This window comes from Bombina bombina, chromosome 2 (assembly GCF_027579735.1).
Source record: "Bombina bombina isolate aBomBom1 chromosome 2, aBomBom1.pri, whole genome shotgun sequence".
In the NCBI taxonomy this organism is placed as follows: domain Eukaryota; kingdom Metazoa; phylum Chordata; class Amphibia; order Anura; family Bombinatoridae; genus Bombina; species Bombina bombina.
Genome location: NC_069500.1, coordinates 354,194,346 through 354,218,455, shown reverse-complemented (window position 1 = coordinate 354,218,455; position 24,110 = coordinate 354,194,346). Strand labels below are relative to the sequence as shown.

General features: G+C 39.0%; 1 protein-coding gene across 1 annotated transcript in view; it reads left to right on the top strand.

The window, feature by feature from the left end:
• Window positions 1–24,110, top strand: part of ANAPC5 (anaphase promoting complex subunit 5) — a 99,998-nt gene that overhangs the window by 36,771 nt on the left and 39,117 nt on the right. The window contains exons 9-13 of the mRNA XM_053701738.1: window positions 19,556–19,648; window positions 22,289–22,470; window positions 22,618–22,753; window positions 23,502–23,576; window positions 23,706–23,827. Coding sequence (XP_053557713.1) covers window positions 19,556–19,648; window positions 22,289–22,470; window positions 22,618–22,753; window positions 23,502–23,576; window positions 23,706–23,827 — 608 coding nt within the window. The remainder of the gene's footprint in view (window positions 1–19,555; window positions 19,649–22,288; window positions 22,471–22,617; window positions 22,754–23,501; window positions 23,577–23,705; window positions 23,828–24,110) is intronic.

Sequence of the window (24,110 nt, the reverse complement as noted above, 5' to 3'; positions counted from 1 at the left end):
GATAAAAAATTGGAGGGTTTGCTTAAGAAGATTTTTGTACAGCAAGGTTACCTTCTACAACCCATTTCGTGCATTGTTCCTGTCAGTACAGCAGCGTGGTTCTGGTTCGAGGAACTAGAAAAGTCACTCAGTAGAGAGACTCCATATGAGGAGGTTATGGACAGAGTTCACGCACTTAAGTTGGCTAACTCTTTTATTTTAGATGCCGCTTTGCAATTAGCTAGATTAGCGGCGAAAAATTCAGGGTTTGCAATCGTGGCGCGCAGAGCGATTTGGCTAAAGTCTTGGTCAGCGGATGTGTCATCCAAGACAAAATTGCTTAACATCCCTTTCAAAGGTAAAACTCTATTTGGACCAGAATTGAAAGAGATTATCTCAGACATCACTGGGGGAAAGGGCCACACCCTTCCACAAGATAGGCCTTTCAAGGCCAAGAATAAGTCTAATTTTCGTTCCTTTCGCAATTTCAGGAACGGACCGGCCTCTAATTCTGCATCCTCTAAGCAAGAGGGTAATGCCTCACAACCCAAACCAGCCTGGAAACCGATGCAAGGCTGGAACAAGGGTAAGCAGGCCAAGAAGCCTGCTGCTGCTAACAAAACAGCATGAAGGAGTAGCCCCCGATCCTGGACCGGATCTAGTAGGGGGTAGACTCTCTCTCTTTGCTCAGGCTTGGGCAAGAGATGTTCAGGATCCCTGGGCACTAGAAATTGTTTCTCAGGGTTATCTTCTGGAATTCAGGGATCTACCCCCAAGGGGAAGGTTCCACATGTCTCACTTATCCTTAAACCAAATAAATAGACACCCAGACTAAAACAAAAGTTTTAGACTTTAGGACGGCAGATTTTTCATTAATGGGAGAATACCTAAAAAACTATTTAAAGGGGAAAAATCTTATTACAGGGGTTCAAGAACAGTGGGAATTTGTGAAAGGTGCCATTTTAGATGCAACCGCACACTGTATTAGACATGTCTGTAAAAGTAAAAGAAAGCGGAAACCAATTTGGTTTTCCAAAGAAGTAGCACATGCTGTAAAGACAAAAAAGATAGCTTATAAAAATTACAGACACACACAAGCAGATGATGATATGAAAATATGGAGACTCCAACAAAAAAAGACTAAGCAGTTAATTAGGAAGGTTAAAGCTGATGCAGAAGAGAAGATAGCACAGTCAGTAAAACATGGGGACAAAACATTCTTTAGATATATCAGTGAAAGAAGAAAAAATAAGGTAGGAATAGTAAAATTGAAATCAGTTGATGGTAGAATAATAGAAGGAGATAAGCAGATTGCAGACTGTCTCAATGATTACTTCTGTTCTGTTTTCACTAAAGATTGTGAAGATACAATGTCTACATTAAGGGATGCTATGCAAAATAGAAACAAGCTTAACAGTAATCTTTTTACAGAGGATGAGGTTTTGTTAGCATTATCAAAAATAAATGTTACAAAGGCAGTGGGTCCTGATAATATTCATCCAAGGGTTTTAAAAGAACTTCGTTCAGTGCTAACTGTCCCATTAACTGATCTGTTTAATCAGTCACTATTAACAGGAGCTGTCCCAGATGATTGGAGAATAGCAAATGTAATACCTCTTCATAAAAAGGGCAGTAGAGAAGAATCTGGCAACTACAGGCCAGTTAGTTTAACTTCAGTAGTAGGGAAATTAATGGAAAGCCTCTTAAAGGAAAGAATTATGACTTACATAAAGACAAACAATTTAGAGGACCAAAATCAGCATGGTTTTACTTCAGGGAGATCATGTCAGACTAATCTAATTGACTTCTTTGATTATGTAACAAAAGTATTAGACAAAGGAGGAGCAGTTGATGTAGCATATCTAGATTTCAGTAAAGCATTTGACACCGTCCCACACAATAAACTTATTCACAAACTATATCTCCTTGGTCTAGATTCAAAAATTGTGAACTGGGTGGAATGCTGGCTTAAGGACAGAAAACAAAGTGTCTTAGTAAATGGAGTTCATTCAGCAGAGGGGGCTGTTACTAGTGGTGTTCCTCAGGGGTCAGTTCTGGGGCCTGTTTTGTTTAACATATTTATCTGCGATATCAGCAAAGGGCTACAGGGGAAAGTATGTCTCTTTGCAGATGATACAAAAATTTGCAACAGAGTGGATGTTCCAGGGGGGGTAGACAAAATGAGAAGTGATATACAACAATTGGAGGATTGGACAAACGACTGGGATCTAAAGTTTAACACAGCAAAGTGTAAAATAATGCATTTAGGGAAGAAAAATCCAAATGTTAATTACAGACTCAATGACACTTTACTGACTGTTACAGACGAGGAACAGGACTTGGGAATTATTATTTCAGATGATTTAAAACTTAGTAAACAATGTAGTAAGGCAGCGAGTAAGGCTAGCAGAATGCTTGGATGTATTGGTAGAGGTATTTGCAGCAGAAATAGTAAGGTTCTTATGCCACTTTATAGATCATTAGTTAGGCCTCATCTTGAGTATTGTGTGCAGTTCTGGAGGCCATATCTTCAGAAGGATATTAACAAACTTGAATCTGTGCAAAGGAGGGCTACCAAAATGGTACATGGTCTAAAAAATAAAACTTACCAGGATAGGCTCAATGACCTAAATATGTATAGCTTAGAGGAGAGAAGGGAAAGAGGTGATATGATAGCAACTTTCAAGTACATTAAAGGGTTTAGTAAAACTGAGGCTGTGGGTATTTTACATAAAATGGAAAATTCAAGAACAAGGGGTCATGAGCTCAAGCTAAAGGGTAGTAGATTCAGGAGTAATTTGAGGAAGCACTTCTTTACAGAAAGAGTGATTGATTTATGGAATAAACTTCCTCAAGAGGTAGTAGCAACAAACACTGTGGGGGACTTTAAAAATGCATGGGACAAGCATAGGGCTATCCTACGAACTAGATAAGTTTATACTGTTAGGTAAGGTGGGGCAGACTTGCTGGGCCTATGGCTCTTATCTGCCGTCAATATCTATGTTTCTATGTTTCTATGTTTCTAGACAGGTGTTCTTACATTGTGTAGAAGACCTGTTAAAGATGGGAGTGATACACCCAGTTCCAATAAAGGAACATGGAATGGGATTTTATTCAAATCTGTTCGTAGTTCCCAAAAAAGAGGGAACTTTCAGACCAATTTTGGATTTGAAGATCCTAAACAAATTTCTCAGGGTACCATCGTTCAAGATGGAAACCATTCGAACGATTCTACCCACTATCCAGGAAGGTCAATTTATGACTACCGTGGATCTAAAGGATGCGTACCTACATATTCCTATCCACAAAGAACATCATCAGTTCCTAAGGTTCGCCTTTCTGGACAAACATTACCAGTTTGTGGCCCTCCCATTCGGGTTAGCCACTGCTCCAAGGATTTTCACAAAGGTACTAGGGTCCCTTCTAGCGGTTCTAAGACCGAGGGGCATTGCAGTAGTACCTTACTTGGACGACATTCTAATACAAGCGTCGTCCCTGTCAAAAGCAAAGGCTCATACAGACATCGTTCTGGCCTTTCTCAGATCACACAGATGGAAGGTGAACATAGAAAAAAGTTCTCTGTCTCCGTCAACAAGAGTTCCCTTCTTGGGAACAATAATAGATTCCTTAGAAATGAGGATTTTTCTGACAGAGGTCAGAAAGTCAAAACTTCTAAGCACTTGTCAAATTCTTCATTCTGTTCCACGTCCTTCCATAGCGCAGTGCATGGAAGTAGTAGGGTTGATGGTTGCAGCAATGGACATAGTTCCTTTTGCACGAATTCATCTAAGACCATTACAACTGTGCATGCTCAAACAGTGGAATGGGGACTATACAGACTTGTCTCCAATGATTCAAGTAGATCAGAAGACCAGAGATTCACTCCGTTGGTGGCTGACCCTGGACCATCTATCCCAGGGAATGAGCTTCCGCAGACCAGAGTGGGTCATTGTCACGACCGACGTCAGTCTAGTGGGCTGGGGCGCGGTCTGGGAATCCCTGAAAGCTCAGGGACTATGGTCTCGGGAAGAGTCTCTTCTCCCGATAAACATTCTGGAACTAAGAGCGATCTTCAATGCTCTCAGGGCTTGGCCTCAGCTAGCAAAGGCCAGATTCATAAGATTCCAATCAGACAACATGACGACCGTTGCGTATATCAATCATCAGGGGGGAACAAGGAGTTCCCTGGCGATGAAAGAAGTGACCAAAATAAATCAATGGGCGGAGGATCACTCCTGCCACCTATCTGCGATCCACATCCCAGGTGTGGAAAACTGGGAAGCGTATTATCTGAGTCGTCAGACATTCCATCCGGGGGAGTGGGAACTCCACCCGGAGATCTTTGCCTAACTAACTCAATTATGGGGCATTCCAGACTTGGATCTGATGGCGTCTCGTCAGAACTTCAAGGTTCCTTGCTACAGGTCCAGATCCAGGGATCCCAAGGCGACTCTAGTAGATGCACTAGTAGCACCTTGGACCTTCAACCTAGCTTATGTATTTCCACCGTTTCCTCTCATTCCCAGGCTGGTAGCCAGGATCAAACAGGAGAGGGCCTAGGTGAACTTGATAGCTCCTGCGTGGCCACGCAGGACTTGGTATGCAGACCTGGTGAATATGTCATCGGTTCCACCATGGAAGCTACCTTTGAGACAGGACCTTCTTGTTCAGGGTCCATTCGAACATCCAAATCTGGTCTCCCTCCAGCTGACGGCTTGGAGATTGAACGCTTGATTCTATCAAAGCGTGGGTTTTCAGATTCTGTGATAGATACTCTGGTTCAGGCCAGAAAACCGGTAACTAGAAAGATTTACCATAAAATATGGAAAAGATATATCTGTTGGTGTGAATCCAAAGGATTCCCATGGAATAAGATAAAAATTCCTAAGATTCTCTCCTTTCTACAAGAAGGTTTGGAGAAAGGATTATCTGCAAGTTCTCTAAAGGGACAGATCTCTGCTTTATCTGTCTTACTACACAAAAGACTGGCAGCTGTGCCAGATGTTCAAGCATTTGTTCAGGCTCTGGTTAGGATCAAGCCTGTTTACTGACCTTTGACTCCTCCCTGGAGTCTAAATCTAGTTCTTTCAGTTCTTCAAGGGGTTCCGTTTGAACCTTTACATTCCATAGATATTAAGTTACTATCTTGGAAAGTTTTGTTTTTGGTTGCTATTTCTTCTGCTAGAAGAGTTTCAGAGTTATCTGCTCTGCAGTGTTCTCCGCCCTATCTGGTGTTCCATGCAGATAAGGTGGTTTTGCGTACTAAGCCTGGTTTTCTTCCAAAGGTTGTTTCTAACAAGAATATTAACCAGGAGATAGTTGTACCTTCTTTATGTCCGAATCCAGTTTCAAAGAAGGAACGTTTGTTACACAATTTGGACGTAGTTCGTGCTCTAAAATTCTATTTAGAGGCTACAAAAGATTTCAGTCAAACATCTTCTTTGTTTGTTGTCTATTCTGGTAAAAGGAGAGGTCAAAAAGCAACTTCTACCTCTCTTTTCCTTTTGGCTTAAAAGCATCATCCGATTGGCTTATGAGACTGCCGGACGGCAGCCTCCTGAAAGAATCACAGCTCACTCCACTAGGGCTGTGGCTTCCACATGGGCCTTCAAGAACGAGGCTTCTGTTGACCAGATATGTAAGGCAGCGACTTGGTCTTCACTGCACACTTTTGCCAAATTTTACAAATTTGATACTTTTGCTTCTTCGGAGGCTATTTTTGGGAGAGAGGTTTTGCAAGCTGTGGTGCCTTCCGTTTAGGTAACCTGATTTGCTCCCTCCCTTCATCCGTGTCCTAAAGCTTTGGTATTGGTTCCCACAAGTAAGGATGACGCCGTGGACCGGACACACCAATGTTGGAGAAAACAGAATTTATGCTTACCTGATAAATTACTTTCTCCAACGGTGTGTCCGGTCCACGGCCCGCCCTGGTTTTTTTAATCAGGTCTGATGAATTATTTTCTGTAACTACAGTCACCACGGTACCATATGGTTTCTCCTATATTTTTCCTCCTGTCCGTCGGTCGAATGACTGGGGTGGGCGGAGCCTAGGAGGGACTATATGGCCAGCTTTGCTGGGACTCTTTGCCATTTCCTGTTGGGGAAGAGATATTCCCACAAGTAAGGATGACGCCGTGGACCGGACACACCGTTGGAGAACGTAATTTATCAGGTAAGCATAAATTCTGTTTTTAAACAACTTTCCAATTTACTTCTATTATCTAATTTGCTTTTGGTATTATTTGTTGAAAAAGCAGCAATGCACTACTGGGAGCTATTTAATGCACTGTGTGAACCAATAACATAAGGCATATATGTGCAGCCACCAATCAGCAGCTCCTGAGCCTATTTAGATATCCCTTTTCAACAAGGGATACCAAGTCAACTAAGCAATGAAGATTATAGAAGAAAGTTGTGACTCATGAAAGAAAAAATGTGGGTTTCATGTCCCTTTAACATAGACTCAGGAACATATGGTTTTGGGGCAAACTTCCAAGATCAGTATCCTTAAGGTATCCTGCAAATATTCTGGATATTTATTCTACTAGATACGAGTCCACAGATTCATCCTTACTTGTGGGATATTATGCTCCTGCTAACAGGAAGTGGCAAAGAGCACCACAGCAGAGCTGTATATATAGCTCCTCCCTTCTCTCCACCCCAGTCATTCTCTTTGCCTATACTAGTAATAGGAAGAGGTAAAGTGAAAGAGGTGTTAAAATGATAGTTTTTATTTTCTTTTTTTTTTTTAAATGGTACCGGTGAGTACTATTTTTCCTCAGGCAGCAGATGGAAGAAGATTTCTGCCTGGAGGTTGATGATCTTAGCAGTTGTCACTAAGATCCAGAGGAGTTCCCACAGAATGGCCTAGGAGTACTTGAGAAGCTTCAGTGTGGGGAACGTTTTTCATGCTACAAGCTTTGAGGTATGTTCAGTCATTTATTTCTGGAGAGACTGTGATAGTTCAGAACAGGCTGACATAGTTCCCATCAGGGAAGGGGTAAGCAGTAATCCTATATATAAGAAAGGGGTATTACTGGAGACCTGTGTATGAATGTTTATGGGCTAAATGCAGCAAAGGATGGCAGCATGGTTTGACTCTGGGGCAACATAACGTTTTATTGCAAGAACGTTTTTATGTTCAAATGTGTCCCTTACTTGTGGTGCAATCTTAGGCTACAATATAAATTACATATATGCTAAATTTTTGAACGTTATAGCATTCTAAAGCAGATTTGGAAAAATTGTGCGCTTTTTTACTTCTTAAAGGCGCAGTACCGTTTTTCAAAATTGTTTTTTTTTCAATAAATAAAGTGTTTTCAAGACTTTTTGTGGTTATTACTAGCCTGTTCAACATGTCTGACATTGAGGAAAGTCAATGCTCTATGTGTTTAGAAGCCATTGTGGAACCCCCACTTACATTGTGTCCCTCCTGTACTGAAAGGGCCTTACATTGCAAAGAACATATTTTAAATGATAAAAGTATGTCTAAGGATGATTCTCATTCTGAAGAGAATCAGGTTATGCCATCCGATTCTCCCCAAGTGTCACAACCTTTAACGCCCACTCAAGCGACGCCAAGTACTTCTAGTGCGTCTAATTCTTTTACTCTGCAGGATAGGGCTGCAGTTATGTCTACTACCCTTACAGAGGTATTATCTAAACTGCCAGGTTTACAAGGTAGCGCAGTAGGTCTGGTATTAGGGTAAATACTGAGCCCTCTGATGCTTTATTGGCTATTTCCGATGTACCCTCACAGTGTTCTGATTTGGGGGTCGGGGAATTGCTGTCTGAGGAAGAGCTTTCAGATTCAGGAAAAGTGTTACCTCAGACAGACTCGGACATGAATTTAAGCTTGAACACCTCCGCCTGTTACTCCGGGAGGTTTTAGCGACTCTGGATGATTGTGGCCCTATTGTAATACCACCAGAGAAATTGTGTAAGATGGATAAATATCTAGAGGTACCTACTTACACGGATGTTTTTCCAGTCCCTAAAAGAATTTCGGACATTGTTGCCAAGGAATGGGATAGACCAGGCATTCCGTTCACTCCCCCTCCTACTTTTAAGAAAATGTTTCCCATATCTGACACCATTCGGGATTCCTGGCAAACGGTCCCTAAGGTGGAGGGAGCTATTTCTACCCTAGCCAAGCGTACAACTATACCTATTGAGGACAGTTGTGCTTTCAAAGATCCTATGGATAAAAAATTAGAGGGTCTTCTAAAGAGATTGTTTATTCATCAGGGTTTTCTTCTACAACCTATAGCGTGCATTGTTCCAGTTACTACTGCAGCAGCTTTTTGGTTCGAGGCTCTAGAGGAGTCTCTTAAGATTGAGACCCCATTAGATGATATTTTTAATAAAATTAAGGCTCTCAAGCTAGCTAATTCTTTTATTACCGATGCCGCTTTTCAAATGGCTAAATTAGCGGCGAAAAATGCAGGCTTTGCCATTTTAGCGCGTAGAGCGTTATGGCTTAAATCTTGGTCTGCTGATGTGTCATCAAAATCTAAGCTTTTAGCTATTCCTTTTAAAGGTAAGACCCTATTCGGGCCTGAACTGAAGGAAATCATTTCTGACATTACTGGAGGTAAAGGTAATGCCCTGCCTCAGGATAAGACTGTTAAGATGAGGGCTAAACAAAATAATTTCCGTTACTTTGAAAACTTTAAAGGTGGACCCTCTACTCCCTCTTCCGCTACAAAGCAGGAAGGGAATTTTGCACAATCCAAGTTATTCTGGAGACCTAACCAGGCCTGGAATTAAGGTAAACAAGTTAAGAAGCCCGCTGCTGCTACCAAGACAGCATGAAGGGGCAGCCCCCAATCCGGGACCGGATATAGTAGGGGGCAGACTTTCTCTCTTCGCTCAGTCTTGGGCAAGGGATGTTCAGGATCCCTGGGCATTAGAAATTGTGACCCAGGGGGTATCAGCTGGAATTCAAGGATTTTCTCCCAAGAGGGAGATTTCATCTTTCACGTTTGTCTGTAGACCAGACAAAAAGAGAGGCGTTCTTACACTGTGTAAAAGACCTCTATACCATGGGGGTAATTTGTCCAGTTCCAAAACTAGAACAGGGACAGGGGTTTTACTCAAATCTGTTCGTGGTTCCCAAAAAAGAGGGAACGTTCAGACCGATTTTAGATCTAAAGTGCCTAAACAAATTTCTCTTGCAAGGTGTATCCAGTCCACGGCTTCATCCATTACTTGTGGGATATTCTCATTCCCTACAGGAAGTGGCAAAGAGAGCACACAGCAGAGCTGTCCATATAGCTCCCCCTCTAGCTCCACCCCCCAGTCATTCTCTTTGCCTGCTCTAAGCACTAGGGTCTCTCTACGGGAGGGTAAAGTGAATGTGGTGTTAGAATTGTAGTTTTTATTATCATCAATCAAAAGTTTGTTATTTTAAATGGTACATGTTTGTACTATTTACTCTCTAGCAGAAAAGTGATGAAGATTTTTGCTGAGAGGAAAATGATTTAAGCATGTTGTAACTAAAATCCACTGCTGTTCCCACACAGGACTGAGGGGTACCAGAAAACTTCAGTTGGGGGGAACAGTTTGCAGGGTACACTGCAATAAGGTATGTTCAGTTATTATTTCTAGACAAGACTGAGATAATGCTAGAAGTGACTGACAATATCCCCATGAGGGGTGGGTAAGCTATGTTCACAGACTTAGTATGGAATTGAATGCTTACATATCAGGGCTAATTATGCTGGTTGACACTAATACAGGGCAATCAATTTTTTATTTAGTTAAATCATTTGTAAGACACTTGGAAGTCCCTTTGGGTTCTTTTCAGGGGTTATTTCCCACATGGCTAACTTTTATTCACTTAGGAGTGAATTCTTAGGCCTTACAGCTCCGGAGTGGAGTGGGAGGGGCCTAATTTCGCGCCTCAGATGCGCACTTGGAATTGCAGAGAAATTCATGCTGCTTCTCATGGAGGGTCCTGCTGCTGTTTGAGGACGTCAAGGAAGCTTTTCCCCCCCAAATCTGGTCCCTAAGGGCAGGTAGGGCCACAGCAGTGCTGTGGCAAGGTGTATACTACAGGGTCCGTTCAAGCATCCAAATCTAATTTTTTACGTCTGTCTGCTTGGGGTTTGAAGGTTTAATTCTATCAAGGCGTGGTTTCTCTGAGTCAGTTATAGATACTCTGACTCAGGCTCGTAAGCCTGTCCCCAGGAAAATCTATCATAAGATATGGCGAAAATATCTTTGTTGGTGTGAATCCAGGGGTCACTCATGGAGTAAGATTAGGATTCCCAGGACGTTGTCTTTCCTCCAAGAAGGACTGGAGAAAGGATTGTCAGCTTGTCCCTTAAGAAGACAAATATCTGCTCTGTCTATTCTTTTACACAAGTGTCTGGCAGAGGTCCCAGACGTACAGGTGTCTAATCAGGCTTTAGGAGAATCTAGCCTGTCTATAAGACTGCGGCTCTGCCATGGAGTCTAAATCCAGTTTCTTTCAGTTCTTCAAGGGGTTCCGTTTGAACTTTTACATTCCATAGATATTAAGTTGTTATCGTGGAAATTTTTTGTTTTGGTAGCTATCTCTTCTACTCGAAGAGTCTCAGAGTTATTTGCCTTACAGTGTGATTCACCTTCCACTGGTGTTCCATGCAGATAAGGTAGTTTTTACGTTACATACCTGGTTTTCTTAATAAGGTTATTTTTAACAAGAATATTAACCAGGAAATTGTTGTTCCTTCTCTGTATTCGAAGAAGGAACGTCAGTTAAATAATCTTAATGTGGTTCGTGCTTTAAAGTTCTACTTACAAGCAACTAAGGATTTCAGACAAACATCTTCCTCTTGTGTTGTCTATTCTGGTAAGAGGAGAGGTCAGAAAGTGACTGTTACCTCTCTTTCCTTTTGGCTGAAAAGCATCATCCGTTTGGCCTACGAGACTGCTGGCCAGCAGCTTCCTGAAACAATTACTGCTCATTCTACCAGAGCAGTGGCTTCCACATGAGCTTTTAAAAACCAAGCTTCTGTTGAACAGATTTGTAAGGCAGAGACTTGGTCTTCGCTGCATACTTTTTCCAAATTTTACATATTTGATACGTTTGCTTCCTTGGAGGCTATTTTTGGGAGAAAGGTTTTACAAGCAGTGGTGCCTTCCGTTTAAAGGGTACCTGTCTTAAAGCTTTGGTATTGGTATCCCACAAGTAATGGATGAAGCCGTGGACTGGATACACCTTGCAAGAGAAAACAGAATTCATGCTTACCTGATAAATTACTTTCTCTTGCGGTGTAATTTTTTTGTTTAAACTACAGTCACCACTGCACCCTATGGTTTCTCCTTTTTCTTCCTAACCGTTGGTCGAATGACTGGGGGGTGGAGCTAGAGGGGGAGCTATATGGACAGCTCTGCTGTGTGCTCTCTTTGCCACTTCCTGTAGGGAAGGAGAATATCCCACAAGTAATGGATGAAGCCGTGGACTGGATACACCGCAGGAGAAAGTAATTTATCAGGTAAGCATAAATTCTGTTTTCTCAGAGTTCCATCGTTCAAGATGGAGACTATACGAACAATTTTACCAATGATCCAGGAGGGTCAATATATGACCACCGTGGACCTGAAGGATGCGTATCTTCACATTCCTATCCACAAGGATCATCATCAGTTTCTAAGGTTCGCCTTTCTGGACAAACACGATCAGTTTGTGGCCCTCCCCTTCGGGTTGGCCACAGCTCCCAGAATCTTCACAAAGGTGCTAGGGTCCCTTATGGCGGTTCTAAGGCCGCGGGGCATAGCAGTGGCGCCCTATCTGGACGATATTTTGATTCAGGCGTCAACTTATCATCTGACCAAATCTCACACGGACATAGTGTTGGCATTTCTAAGAACTCACGGTTGGAAAGTGAATATAGAAAAGAGTTCACTAGTTCCACTAACAAGAGTTCCATTCTTGGGAACTCTGATAGACTCGGTAGACATGAAAAAATTTCTGACGGAGGTCAGAAAGTCAAAGATTCTAAATACTTGCAGAGCACTTCAGTCCATTCCTCGGCCATCAGTGGCTCAGTGTATGGAAGTCATTGGATTAATGGTAGCGGCAGTGGACATCATTCCGTTTGCACGCTTTCATCTCAGACCACTGCAGCTGTGCATGCTCAGACAGTGGAATGGGGATTATGCAAATTTATCTCCTCAGATAAATCTGGATCAAGAGACCAGATACTCTCTTCTTTGGTGGTTGTCACAGGATCATCTGTCCCAGGGACTGTGCTTCCGCAGACCAGCATGGGTTATAGTGACGATGGACACCGGCCTCTTGGGCTGGGGTGCAGTCTGGAATTCCCTGAAGGCTCAGGGTGTTTAGACTCATTAGGAGTCTCTTCTACCAATCAATATTCTGGAACTGAGAGCAATATTCAACGCGCTTCAGGCGTAGCCTCAGTTGGCTTTGGCCAAATTCATAAGTTTCCAGTCGGACACTATCACGACTGTAGCATATATCAATCATCAGGGGGGAACAAAGTGTTCTCTGGCGATGATAGAGGTTTCAAAGGTAATCCGATGGGCAGAGGCTTACTCTTGCCATCTATCAGCAATCTATATCCCAGGAGTAGAGAACTGGGAAGCGGATTTTCTAAGTCGTCAGACTTTTCATCCGGGCGAGTGGGAGCTCAATCCGGAGGTGATTGCATCTTTGATTCGTCAATGGGGCACACCGGAATTGGATCTGATGGCATCTCATCAGAATGCCAAACTTCCTCGTTACGGGTCCAGGTCAAGGGATCCCCAAGCTGTACTGATAGATGCCCTAGCAGTACCTTGGTCGTTCAACCCGGCTTATGTGTTTCCACCATTTCCTATCCTGCCCCGTGTGATTGCAAGGATCAAACAGGAGAGAGCTTCGGTAATCTTAATAGCGCCTGCATGGCCACGCAGGACTTGGTATGCGGATCTAGTGGACTTGTCCTCTCTGCCACCGTGGGAACTTCCGTTGAGACAGGACCTTCTCATTCAAGGTCCGATCCAACATCCAAATCTAACTTCTCTGCAGCTGACTGCCTGGAGATTGAACGCTTGATTTGATCTAAGCGGGGATTCTCTGAGTCGGTCATTGATACTTTGATTCAGGCTCGCAAGCCTGTCACTAGAAAGATTTACCATAAGATATGGCGTAAATATCTTTATTGGTGCGAATCCAAGGGTTACTCATGGAGTAGGGTTAGGATTCCTAGGATTTTGTCCTTTCTCCAAGAAGTATTGCAGAAAGGATTATCAGCTAGTTCCTTGAAAGGACAAATTTCTGCTTTGTCAATTCTACTACACAGGCATCTGGCGGATGTCCCAGACGTTACGTCTTTTTGTCAGGCTTTAATTAGAATCAAGCCTGTATTTAAACATATTGCTCCGCCATGGAGTTTGAATTTAGTTCTCAATGTTCTTCAAGGGGTTCCGTTTGAACCCATGCATTCCATAGATATTAAGCTTTTATCTTGTAAAGTTTTGTTTTTAGTTGCTCTCTCTTCTGCTCGAAGAGTTTCTGAGCTTTCTGCATTACAATGTGATTCGCCTTATCTTATATTCCATTCTGATAAGGTGGTTTTGCGTACTAAACCTGGATTCCTTCCTAAGGTTGTTTCAAATAAGAATATTAATCAGGAAATTGTTGTTCCTTCCTTGTGTCCTATTCCTTCTTCTAAGAAGGAGCGTCTGTTACATAACTTGGATGTGGTTCGGGCCTTGAAGTTTTACTTACAAGCGACCAAGGATTTCTGTCAAACATCTTCTTTATTTGTTGTTTATTCTGGAAGACGTAGGGGTCAGAAAGCTTTTAATTCTTCGGAGGCTATTTTTGGGAGAAAAGTTCTTCAAGCAATGGTGCCTTCCGTTTAGGTATCTGTCTTGTCCCTCCCGTTCATCAGTTTCCTGTTGCTTTGGTATTGTATCCCACAAGTAAGGATGAATCCGTGGACTCGTCGTATCTAGTAGAAGAAAAGGAAATTTATGCTTACCTGATAAATTGATTTCTTCTACGATACGATGAGTCCACGGCCCTCCCTGTCACTTTAGACAGATTATATTTTTGGTTTTCAAAATTTCAGTCACCTCTACACCTTTTAGCTTTTCTTTTCTCTTCCTATACCTTCGGTCAAATGCTCTGCTGTGGTGCTCTTTGCCACTTCCTGTGAGCAGGAGGATAATATCCCACAAGTAAGGATGAATCTGTGGACTCGTCGTATCGTAGAAGAAATCAATTTATCAGTTAAGCATAAATTTCCTTTTTTGTTATTCACCTATCTCTGGACACTTTTCAAAGTGACTTGAAAGGCAAGTAAATTAAAATCAATATCCTACAATTTTCTTTATGGAGGAAACATTCTATCTTCACCCAGAACCTCAGAGCATGGCAACTGAACAGACTTATTCCTTCAGTTAAAACATAGGTAGGACTTGCTAGAAATATATTTTATAATCTATCCCAACAACTTCTAGTTAGCTTAATGCACCTGTCACTATTTCCAGGTGTTCGACACCAAAGACAATGGACTCATCCAGGAATATTTTGAATTAGAAATTGGACAAGACTTATTCCTAGTGCTGTCATCAAGACGCCATGAAACATTCTGCTACATGAACATATCAGATCTGGGATTGGATAGTTAGCTATGATTGTTTTAAAAGCGTTAATAATAATTCTACTTTCAATTACCAAATAACCATATCTGGTCTTCTATAGGAAATAGGAGTGTGCATTTGAATGCTTTGATAGCAAACGAATTAGGAAGAAGGCAGCCACTCGTGCTGCTTGCTATTTTCAGAGCCGCATTTTTTTCATGTGAAATTGCAACACATTAAGATGTGTGCAAATCCAGATCTTAGTGTGCTGTACTTTTTAAAAGAAAAATTGAAAAGAGCATGCACACGCGCGCACATACACACACAAGTGTGTACACATACACACAAAACCAGTAGGGGCTTTCACATTTACTTTCCAAGCAAGAGTTATTAAAAAAAAAAAAAAAAAAAAAAAAAGGAATACGAGCAAAACATTTCTTTAGGTTAAACTGAGCAGTTAGTAGACATGTGGCAGATTTATAGCATGTTACTCCCCTCCCTGCCTTTCATTGAGAACACTTTTAGTAAAAGCTAAAATAAAATACTAATTTTAAAAAAAAAAAATCCTCAGAAAATAAAAATTTGTAGCAGAGCAGCTCAGATACTGATTTTTTTTTTTTTTTATCGTGCAGTATTTGAAATAATAAACCCCACAGTCTCATATATTTCCCTCATGCTGTAGCAAAAGGGTCAGACTACAGATACAGTGCTGCCTTTCGTAGTAAGGGCTCCGACTTCAAAACTGAAAGCAAACACTATGCAAAATACAGCAAGGGGGAAACGATCATAAATAAGCACTGCACAGCAGACCTCTCACTCCACAGCCCACCGGTCACTTCAGCGACAGGCAGGCAGATTACTGGCTCTGTAAGGACTGGGCTGAAGTTGGAGAAGTGCGGCTCAGTAAAAAAAAATCAAGAAGGGCAAGACAGCTGATGGAGGCACATCAAAACATACATTCAAATTAATAACATAATATCCTACCCACCTGACAAGCATTTACTGCCTCTCTCAGTGTTGCAGACATATAATTCTCTAACTGCTCACTGGGCCCCCCAGCCCTTGGGCCCCGTTGTAGTGGCATTGTCTGCACCAGCAGTAGTTTCGCCCCAGGTTTTCAAAACTTTTCCAGAATTTTTGCCTTAAGTTGTCTGATTTCCATAACTAACAAAATATTGCTTTGCCAACTTTCATTAAAGGTACATGAAACCCAAAAATTTTCTGTCATTATTCAGATAGCGCACACAATTTTAAACTTTTCAATTTACTTTTATTATCTAGTTTGCTTTATTCTCGTGTATCATTTGTTGAAAAGCATACCTAGGTAGGCTCAGGAGCTGGCAGCTAGCTGCTGATTGATAGCTGCCCATATATGCCTCTTGTCATTGGCTTATGAGTTTAGCTAGCTGTCAGTTGTGCATTGTTGCTCCTTCATTAAATTACACCAAGAGAATATGAAGCAAGATTGATAATGGATTGGAAAGTTGTTTAGAAATGTATGCTTTATCTAAACCATGAAAGAAACATTTTTTGGTTTCATGTCCCTTTTAGAGAAAAATAGAAGGCAAATTGCTTTGGTGCAATTTACTGAGAAAGACAATGAATGACATCCAAAGATTGGTGTAAATCATATAGACTATTTGTCATACCTCAGGGACATAAGAGAGGATATACCCCAGCAGAAACTATGATTTCCTGCTGGATTATGCCAGGTAATAGTCAATAGGTAATAGCCTTCCAAGACAAAGATGTTCTAGTTCCAACAGGGCTTGTTTAAGTATTGAGTTTTATCTACCTACTGAGCAGCTAAAGCAGGTCTTTGCAAAACAGCAGTTTGGAATTCACCACATGCCCTTCTTTTCCGTTATTTTTTTCTCTTTTTCGCCCTTAGTTTCATTGCCCTATAAGTTCTTCACCGGATAATTTTTTTATTATATATATATATATATATATATATATATATATATATATATATATATATATATATATATATATATATATATACACAGTAGACAATCCAATGTATTGATCTAGGCCACTTTTCATGCCACTATTTGGCTGCCAAATACCATCATATAAAAAATCGTTAACTTTTATGCACACTTTGGGTTTCTCACTGAAATTAATAAAGGTAGGAACAGACTTTCCAGTAGTCAAAGCAAGAATAAGACATTTTATGTGTGTTGTTAAAGCAGTAAATTACAGTAAAACAAGAATAGGACATTATATGTGTGTTGTTAAAGCAGTAAATTACAGTAAAACAAGAATAGGACATTATATGTGTGTTGTTAAAGCAGTAAATTACAGTAAAACAAGAATAGGACATTAGTATGTGTGTTGTTAAAGCAGTAAATTACAGTAAAACTAGAATAGGACATTGGTATGTGTGTTACTAAAGCAGTAAATTACAGTAAAATTAGAATAGGACATTAGTATATGTGTTACTAAAGCAGTAAATTACAGTAAAACTAGAATAGGACATTGGTATGTGTGTCGCTAAAGCAGTAAATTACAGTAAAACAAGAATAGGACATTAGTATGTGTGTTACTAAAGCAGTAAATTACAGTAAAACAAGAGTAGGACATTGGTATGTGACGCTAAAGCAGTAAGTTACAGTAAAACTAGAATAGGACATTGGTATGTGTGTTACTAAAGCAGTAAATTACAGTAAAACTAGAATAGGACATTGGTATGTGTGTCGCTAAAGCAGTAAATTACAGTAAAACAAGAATAGGACATTGGTATGTGTGTCGCTAAAGCAGTAAATTACAGTAAAACTAGAATAGGACATTGGTATGTGTGTCGCTAAAGCAGTAAATTACAGTAAAACTAGAATAGGACATTGGTATGTGTGTCACTAAAGCAGTAAATTACAGTAAAACTAGAATAGGACATTAGTATGTGTGACGCTAAAGCAGTAAGTTACAGTAAAACTGGAATAGGACATTAGTATGTGTGTTACTAAAGCAGTAAATTACAGTAAAACAAGAATAGGACATTGGTATGTGTGTCGCTAAAGCAGTAAATTACAGTAAAACAAGAATAGGACATTGGCATGTGTGTTGCTAAAGTAGTAAATTACAGTAAAACTAGAATAGGACATTAGTATGTGTGTTACTAAAGCAGTAAAACTAGAATAGGACATTAGTATGTGTGTCGCTAAAGCAGTAAATTACAGTAAAACTAGAATAGGACATTGGTATGTGTGTTGCTAAAGCACTAAATTACAGTAAAACAAGAATAGGACATTGGTATGTGTGTCGCTAAAGCAGTAAATTACAGTAAAACTAGAATAGGACATTAGTATGTGTGACGCTAAAGCAGTAAGTTACAGTAAAACTGGAATAGGACATTAGTATGTGTGTTACTAAAGCAGTAAATTACAGTAAAACAAGAATAGGACATTGGTATGTGTGTCGCTAAAGCAGTAAATTACAGTAAAACAAGAATAGGACATTGGCATGTGTGTTGCTAAAGTAGTAAATTACAGTAAAACTAGAATAGGACATTAGTATGTGTGTTACTAAAGCAGTAAATTACAGTAAAACTAGAATAGGACATTAGTATGTGTGTTACTAAAGCAGTAAAATTAGAATAGGACATTGGTATGTGTGTTACTAAAGCAGTAAATTACAGTAAAACTATAATAGGACATTGGTATGTGTGTTGCTAAAGCACTAAATTACAGTAAAACAAGAATAGGACATTGGTATGTGTGTTGCTAAAACAGTAAATTACAGTAAAACTATAATAGGACATTGGTATGTGTGTCGCTAAAGCAGTAAATTACAGTAAAACTAGAATAGGACATTGGTATGTGTGTCGCTAAAGCAGTAAATAACAGTAAAACTAGAATAGGACATTGGTATATGTGTTGCTAAAGCAGTAAATTACAGTACAACTAGAATAGGACATTGGTATGTATGTTACTAAAGCAGTAAATTACAGTAAAACTGATCTGTAACATTGAATCACATGGGAACATAGAGTGTTGTGTGGCTTTTTACATCTGTCACTTTAAACTAGATTGTTACAGATTATTCTCTCAAGCAACTTGAAGATGAATGTTGGGTCAGAAATGAGGAAATAGTTGGAAGGAGAGGTAGGGTCAAAGGGACAGTGAAGTCAAAATTAAATTTTTATTGTTTAGATAGAACATGCAGTTTTAAACAACTTTCTAATGTACTTCTGTCATCAAACGTGCATTGTTCTTTTGGTATCCTTTGCTAAAGAGAGTAAATCTTCATAGTCTCATAGGTGTGCTAGAGTGTGCACGTTTCTTTAGTACCCTATGGCAGTAGTGTTTTGCAGCATTGATTGTAGCGGTATTATACATTGTCACAAATGCTGCTGTCATAGAGTACTGAAGACACGTGCACGCTCCTGAGCTCCTATGATATTATGTCGATTTCCTCTTCAACTAAGAATACCAAGAGTACAAAACAAATTTGATAATAGAGTAAATTGGAAAGTTGTTAAAAATTGCATTCTCATTGGAATCATTAGTCTAATTTTTACTTTACTATCCCTTTAAAACTTAGTGTGTGAATAGTACCAGAGACAAGGGAGAGCTTAAAGGGACATTAAACACTTCATAAATTAAATGTTTTTCTGTTTTGCAGCATATTAATATTCTTAGCAAGTGTTAAAAAAATTGAATTCAATATTTTATAAGTTACAATCTCAAAATGTTCCTTTAAAAATATCAGTTGGATCAGGAGAAAGCACGGTTGATAGTAGATTGGATATAAAAACAGAGATCTTGTATCATGTTTTTATGTTTATAAAAAAAATTATTCTTTTAAATATTACAACTTTTCATTTCTTGTATGGCAATTCTGTAAGGTTTAACTGGCCAACAACCCTGAACAAGTGCAACTCCTCTCCTCACATTCGGTTGTTAAAATGCAAACCACTTTCCTTATTGTTGCCGTTTTTGATGTGGTGGATAAGCAGTTCTTTTGTTAATATTTAATTCTGTTCCAATCCTAGAGCTGGCTTTACATCTTGAAGCAGAAAAAAGGTGCAGACAGCAGCGTTCTCTTAGAAAATTCAGTAAAAAAAGCTGTACACTTTGGGTTACCGGTAAGTGTCTGGGTTTCTTTACAATCATGTTAATAAATAATTGCTCAAAGGTTAGGAAACCCCAAACTTTTCTTTCATGATTTAAATAGAGCATAAAATTTCAAACAACTGTCCAATTTACTTCTATTATCAAATGTGCTTCATTCTCTTTTTATTCTTTGCTGAAGGAACAGCTTTGCACTACCGGCAGCTAGCTGAACATATCTAGTTAGCCAATCACAGGAGACAAATGTATGCAAGCACCAATCAGCAACTAGCTCCCACTGGTGTAGGATATTGTGTGTATTCTTTTTCAATAAGGTATAATAAGAGAATGAAGCACATGTGAAAATAGAAGTGAATTTAAAGGTGTCTTAAAATGACCTGCTCTATCTGAATCATGCAAGTTTAATTTTGACTTTTATATTCCTTTAAAACTATTTTAGTTCTATATCCAGGGTCTCTATTTGCTTCATTCTCTTGGTATATACTTTGTTGAATAGAATACCTAGGTAAGCTCAGGTGCAGCAGTGCACTACTGTGAGCTAGCTACTGATTGGTGGCTGCACTCATATGCCTCTTGTCATTGGCTCACCTAATGTGTTCAAACTAGCTCCCAGTAGTGCATTGTGGCTTCTTCAACAAAGGATGATACAAAGAGTATGAAGCAAATATGATAATAGTAGTAAATTTGAAAGTTGTTTAAAACGGTATTCTCTATCTGAGTCCTGAAAGAAACATATCTGGTTTCATGTCCATTTAACCCATTTTGACAATGTATGCTTGTTCCTACCCCTGTCTAATCCTGCCTAGAGAAGCAAACTTAAAAAACACCATCCAATAGTTGCACCAAGAATTGTCCTTTTACAAACACACAGTTCTCTCGTTTATTTTTATTCCTTTATTTTATATATTAGTTCAGAGATCTAATAAGTAACCTCAACAACACAACACAATGAGGCTAGTGGTTTCTGCCAGGTGATCACCATTATTTTGTCAATCACTTAAAGTTCTAAAGACATAACATGGTCAATTTAAATGGCGGAACCAAACTCTTTCAAATGAGGGGTATACTGGTGTATTCTGAAGGTGAATGGTAAGAAAGGCCTCTTAATCATCAACAAAACCCCCAAAATAGTACTAGAGCCGTATCAGCTGGTAGCTGGTTGGACACAGAGGCCATTAGTTGAAAGATGAGGATTGCTGCGTTCAAGCAATGATTACCAAAAGAGGGGTGTCGTGCTTTTTAAAGCTTAAATCACCTAGTAGGCAGTTGATTGTAGTTTCTATGGCGAGCATCTATTGTTATCAAAAGGGTGGATTTGATTTAAATCACAATTTATAAAACTAGTCACTAAGACTAATTTTAAAAAATGTTTTCTTTACATAAAGTCTTCGTTTTTGGAATAATAACTTTCCAGATTATTTTTCAGTTATATTAGAATTTTTTTTATTTAGTTATAAACCATAAGAAATACATAAATAATTATGAAATCATTGGGAGATGAACTATATCTAGTTTAATAGGTTAATCATTACTATTGAAAAAACTTTTCTGCTGTACTTTATTTGAAGGAGAAAAATAATCATTACCTTAAAGGATTACTTTCTGTTATAATTTTTAAGCTAAACAACTAACATATTAAAGTTAATAAACATTAATTAAAACCTACTGACCTATATTTTCTCCAAAACGAAGTTTTATAACGTTCTAAAAGTTATATCTTTTATTCGCCGATGATGTCACGTTATCCTGCCCACTATTTTCAGCACTGCGTGTTCAAAATACTTAAACCAATAACTTTGTGTTTAAAGCGCCATTTTGAAACCTAGGTATTGTAAACGGATTGGTACAGAGCAAAGGATACCCACGGAGTGGGTTTGGAAAACAATTAAATTTGCAGACAAGATTTCTGATATACGGTAGAGATATGTTAATGAAATGCTATTGATAAAAAGCATATTTGGGGTAGTTAGTTTGTAACAGGCATAGAAAATATTTACTTACAGTGGCCCTTTAATGATAACAAAATAAATAGTTTTATTTAACATTAGGTCATTTGTGCAGATCTAGTCCACTCCAAACAATCTTCTATTCATTATAAGGGGTTGATTCTGTGTACATGATAGAATTTTAAACAACTTTTCAATTTACTTCTGTTATTTTAATTTGCTTTGATCTATTGTTATCCTTTGACAATTATAGGTCTGTAGGCTAGCTGCTGATTGGTGGTTGCACGTACATGCCTCTTGTCAATCGCTCACCCAGTATGTTCTGCTAGCTCTGACTAGTGAATTGCTGCTCCTTCAACAAAGGATATCAAGAGAATGAAGCAATTTTGATAGAAGGAAATCTGAAAGTTGTTTAAAATTGTATGTTCTATCTGAATCATAAAATAAACATGTTGGGTTTATGTCCCTTTAAAGTCTATTTCTCAATGTTTGCTGTGAAAAACAGGTATGTTATATCTACAGACACAAACAAGAATATGTTATCATACCTTCTAGATAGAAAAAAAAATCCCCAAAATAATCTGACAGAAACCTCTGGGAAATCATGACATTGTGAATGGATTAATAAAATTTAATGTAATTTTTTTTTCCACATCAGTACCACATTACTGCTAAAACTTCCTAAGCTACATTATTATTTTCTTGCAGTATTTGGCTTCCCTTGGTATTCAGTCTTTGGTTCAGCAAAGAGCATTTGCTGGAAAGACAGCGAATAAACTTATGGATGCTCTAAAGGATTCTGACCTCCTCCACTGGAAGCACAGCCTATCCGAGCTTATTGATATCAGCACTGCCCAGAAGACCGCTATATGGAGAATGTATGGCCAAAGGTATGCACTGCTCACTTGCTTCTTGTTAAGATCTTTATTTATTTTCTAACAGTGATACATAATTGTCTCTATATGGAAATTGTGTCATAATATTAAATTCTTAATGACTTCAGCATGAGATAAAGGCATTATTTTTGTGTATTGCAGCACTATGGCACTGCAGCAGGCACAAATGCTTCTCAGTATGAACAGCTTGGATGCTGTAAATGTGGGTGTTCAACAAAACAACACTGAGTCCTTTGCTGTAGTTCTGTGCCATCTTGCAGAGATACATGCAGAGCAGGTAAGATACACATATAAATCTGTTGAAGCTTGGCGTTTCCATACGTCGCCAAGAGCAGATGGAAGAAACTGCTCACCACTGGATCTTTATCAATTTGCAAACCTCAAGTTGGTATTTTGGGAAAAAGGAAAAAAAGTGACATGCAAGCATTCTTAAAGGGTCAGTCTGCTTAATTGTTTTATTGTTTAAAAATATAGTCTTTACTAACTATTCATCAGGTTTGCCTAACCAACATTGTTTTATTAATATACTTTATAACGTCTAAATTTGCCTGTTTCTAAGCCCCTGCAGGCCACCCTTTTTCTCAGTGCTTTTGATTAGCTTTTTAAATCGTGAACAGCCAAACAGTGCTAATTCATGTGTGCTATATATATATATATATATATATATATATATATATATATATATATATATATATATATATATAATATTGTGCTCACTCTCGTGGAGAATAATGGTTATACAAGAATCAACACTGATTTATTAAAATGCAAGATTGTAAAAAGCACTGAGATAATGATCAGTCTGCAGAGGCTTAGCTACAAAGTAATCACAGAGGTAAAAAGTATATTAATATTATGCAGAACTGGGGAATGGGTAATAAAGGGATTATCTATATTTTGAAACAATAAACATTTTCAAGTAGACTGTCCCTTTTAAGATCTACAGTATATATATCTATATCTGCTAAAATGGTAAATTAAAATGCTCATGTTTGTCTGTTAATCAACAAATATGTTTGTTTTAGGGTTGTTTTTCTGCATCGTCTGAGATTTTAAAACATCTGAAGGAAAGGTTCCCCCCAAACTGCCAGCATGCAAAGGTAGCATTGCACATATATAGCCCTAATATAAATAAGTACATATATGTCTTGTATTATTCTGTACTGGATATTTAGCAGCATGTGGTGATAAAGAGGCCGCTCTACTAACTTTAATTTCTTTTTGTCTAGCTTTGGATGCTGTGCGATCAGAAAATCCAGTTTGACAGGGCAATGAATGATGGAAAATATCACACAACAGATTCTCTTGTGACTGGTATTACTGCACTTGACAATGTGGAGGGACTGTACAGGTACATCTTTTGTCAGACCTCCTAGTTTCTAACCCATAAAATTGTCTATTCACACCTCTTAAGGTTACAAATATCTCTATTTAAGTAACCCCTTTGTTCATTCTGCATTGAGAAGTCTCACAAGAGTGCCTTTCAAAGTGCTATGCACCTATATTACTGAACTCATGGTCATGAATGCTCATTCCAGATTACAAGATCAGTAATGTAGGCGCAGGCTCTTTGAAAGGCACTCTCGTGGACGAGTTTGACCTTAGCGTGCTTGGATGAGTGTCCTCTATAAAAA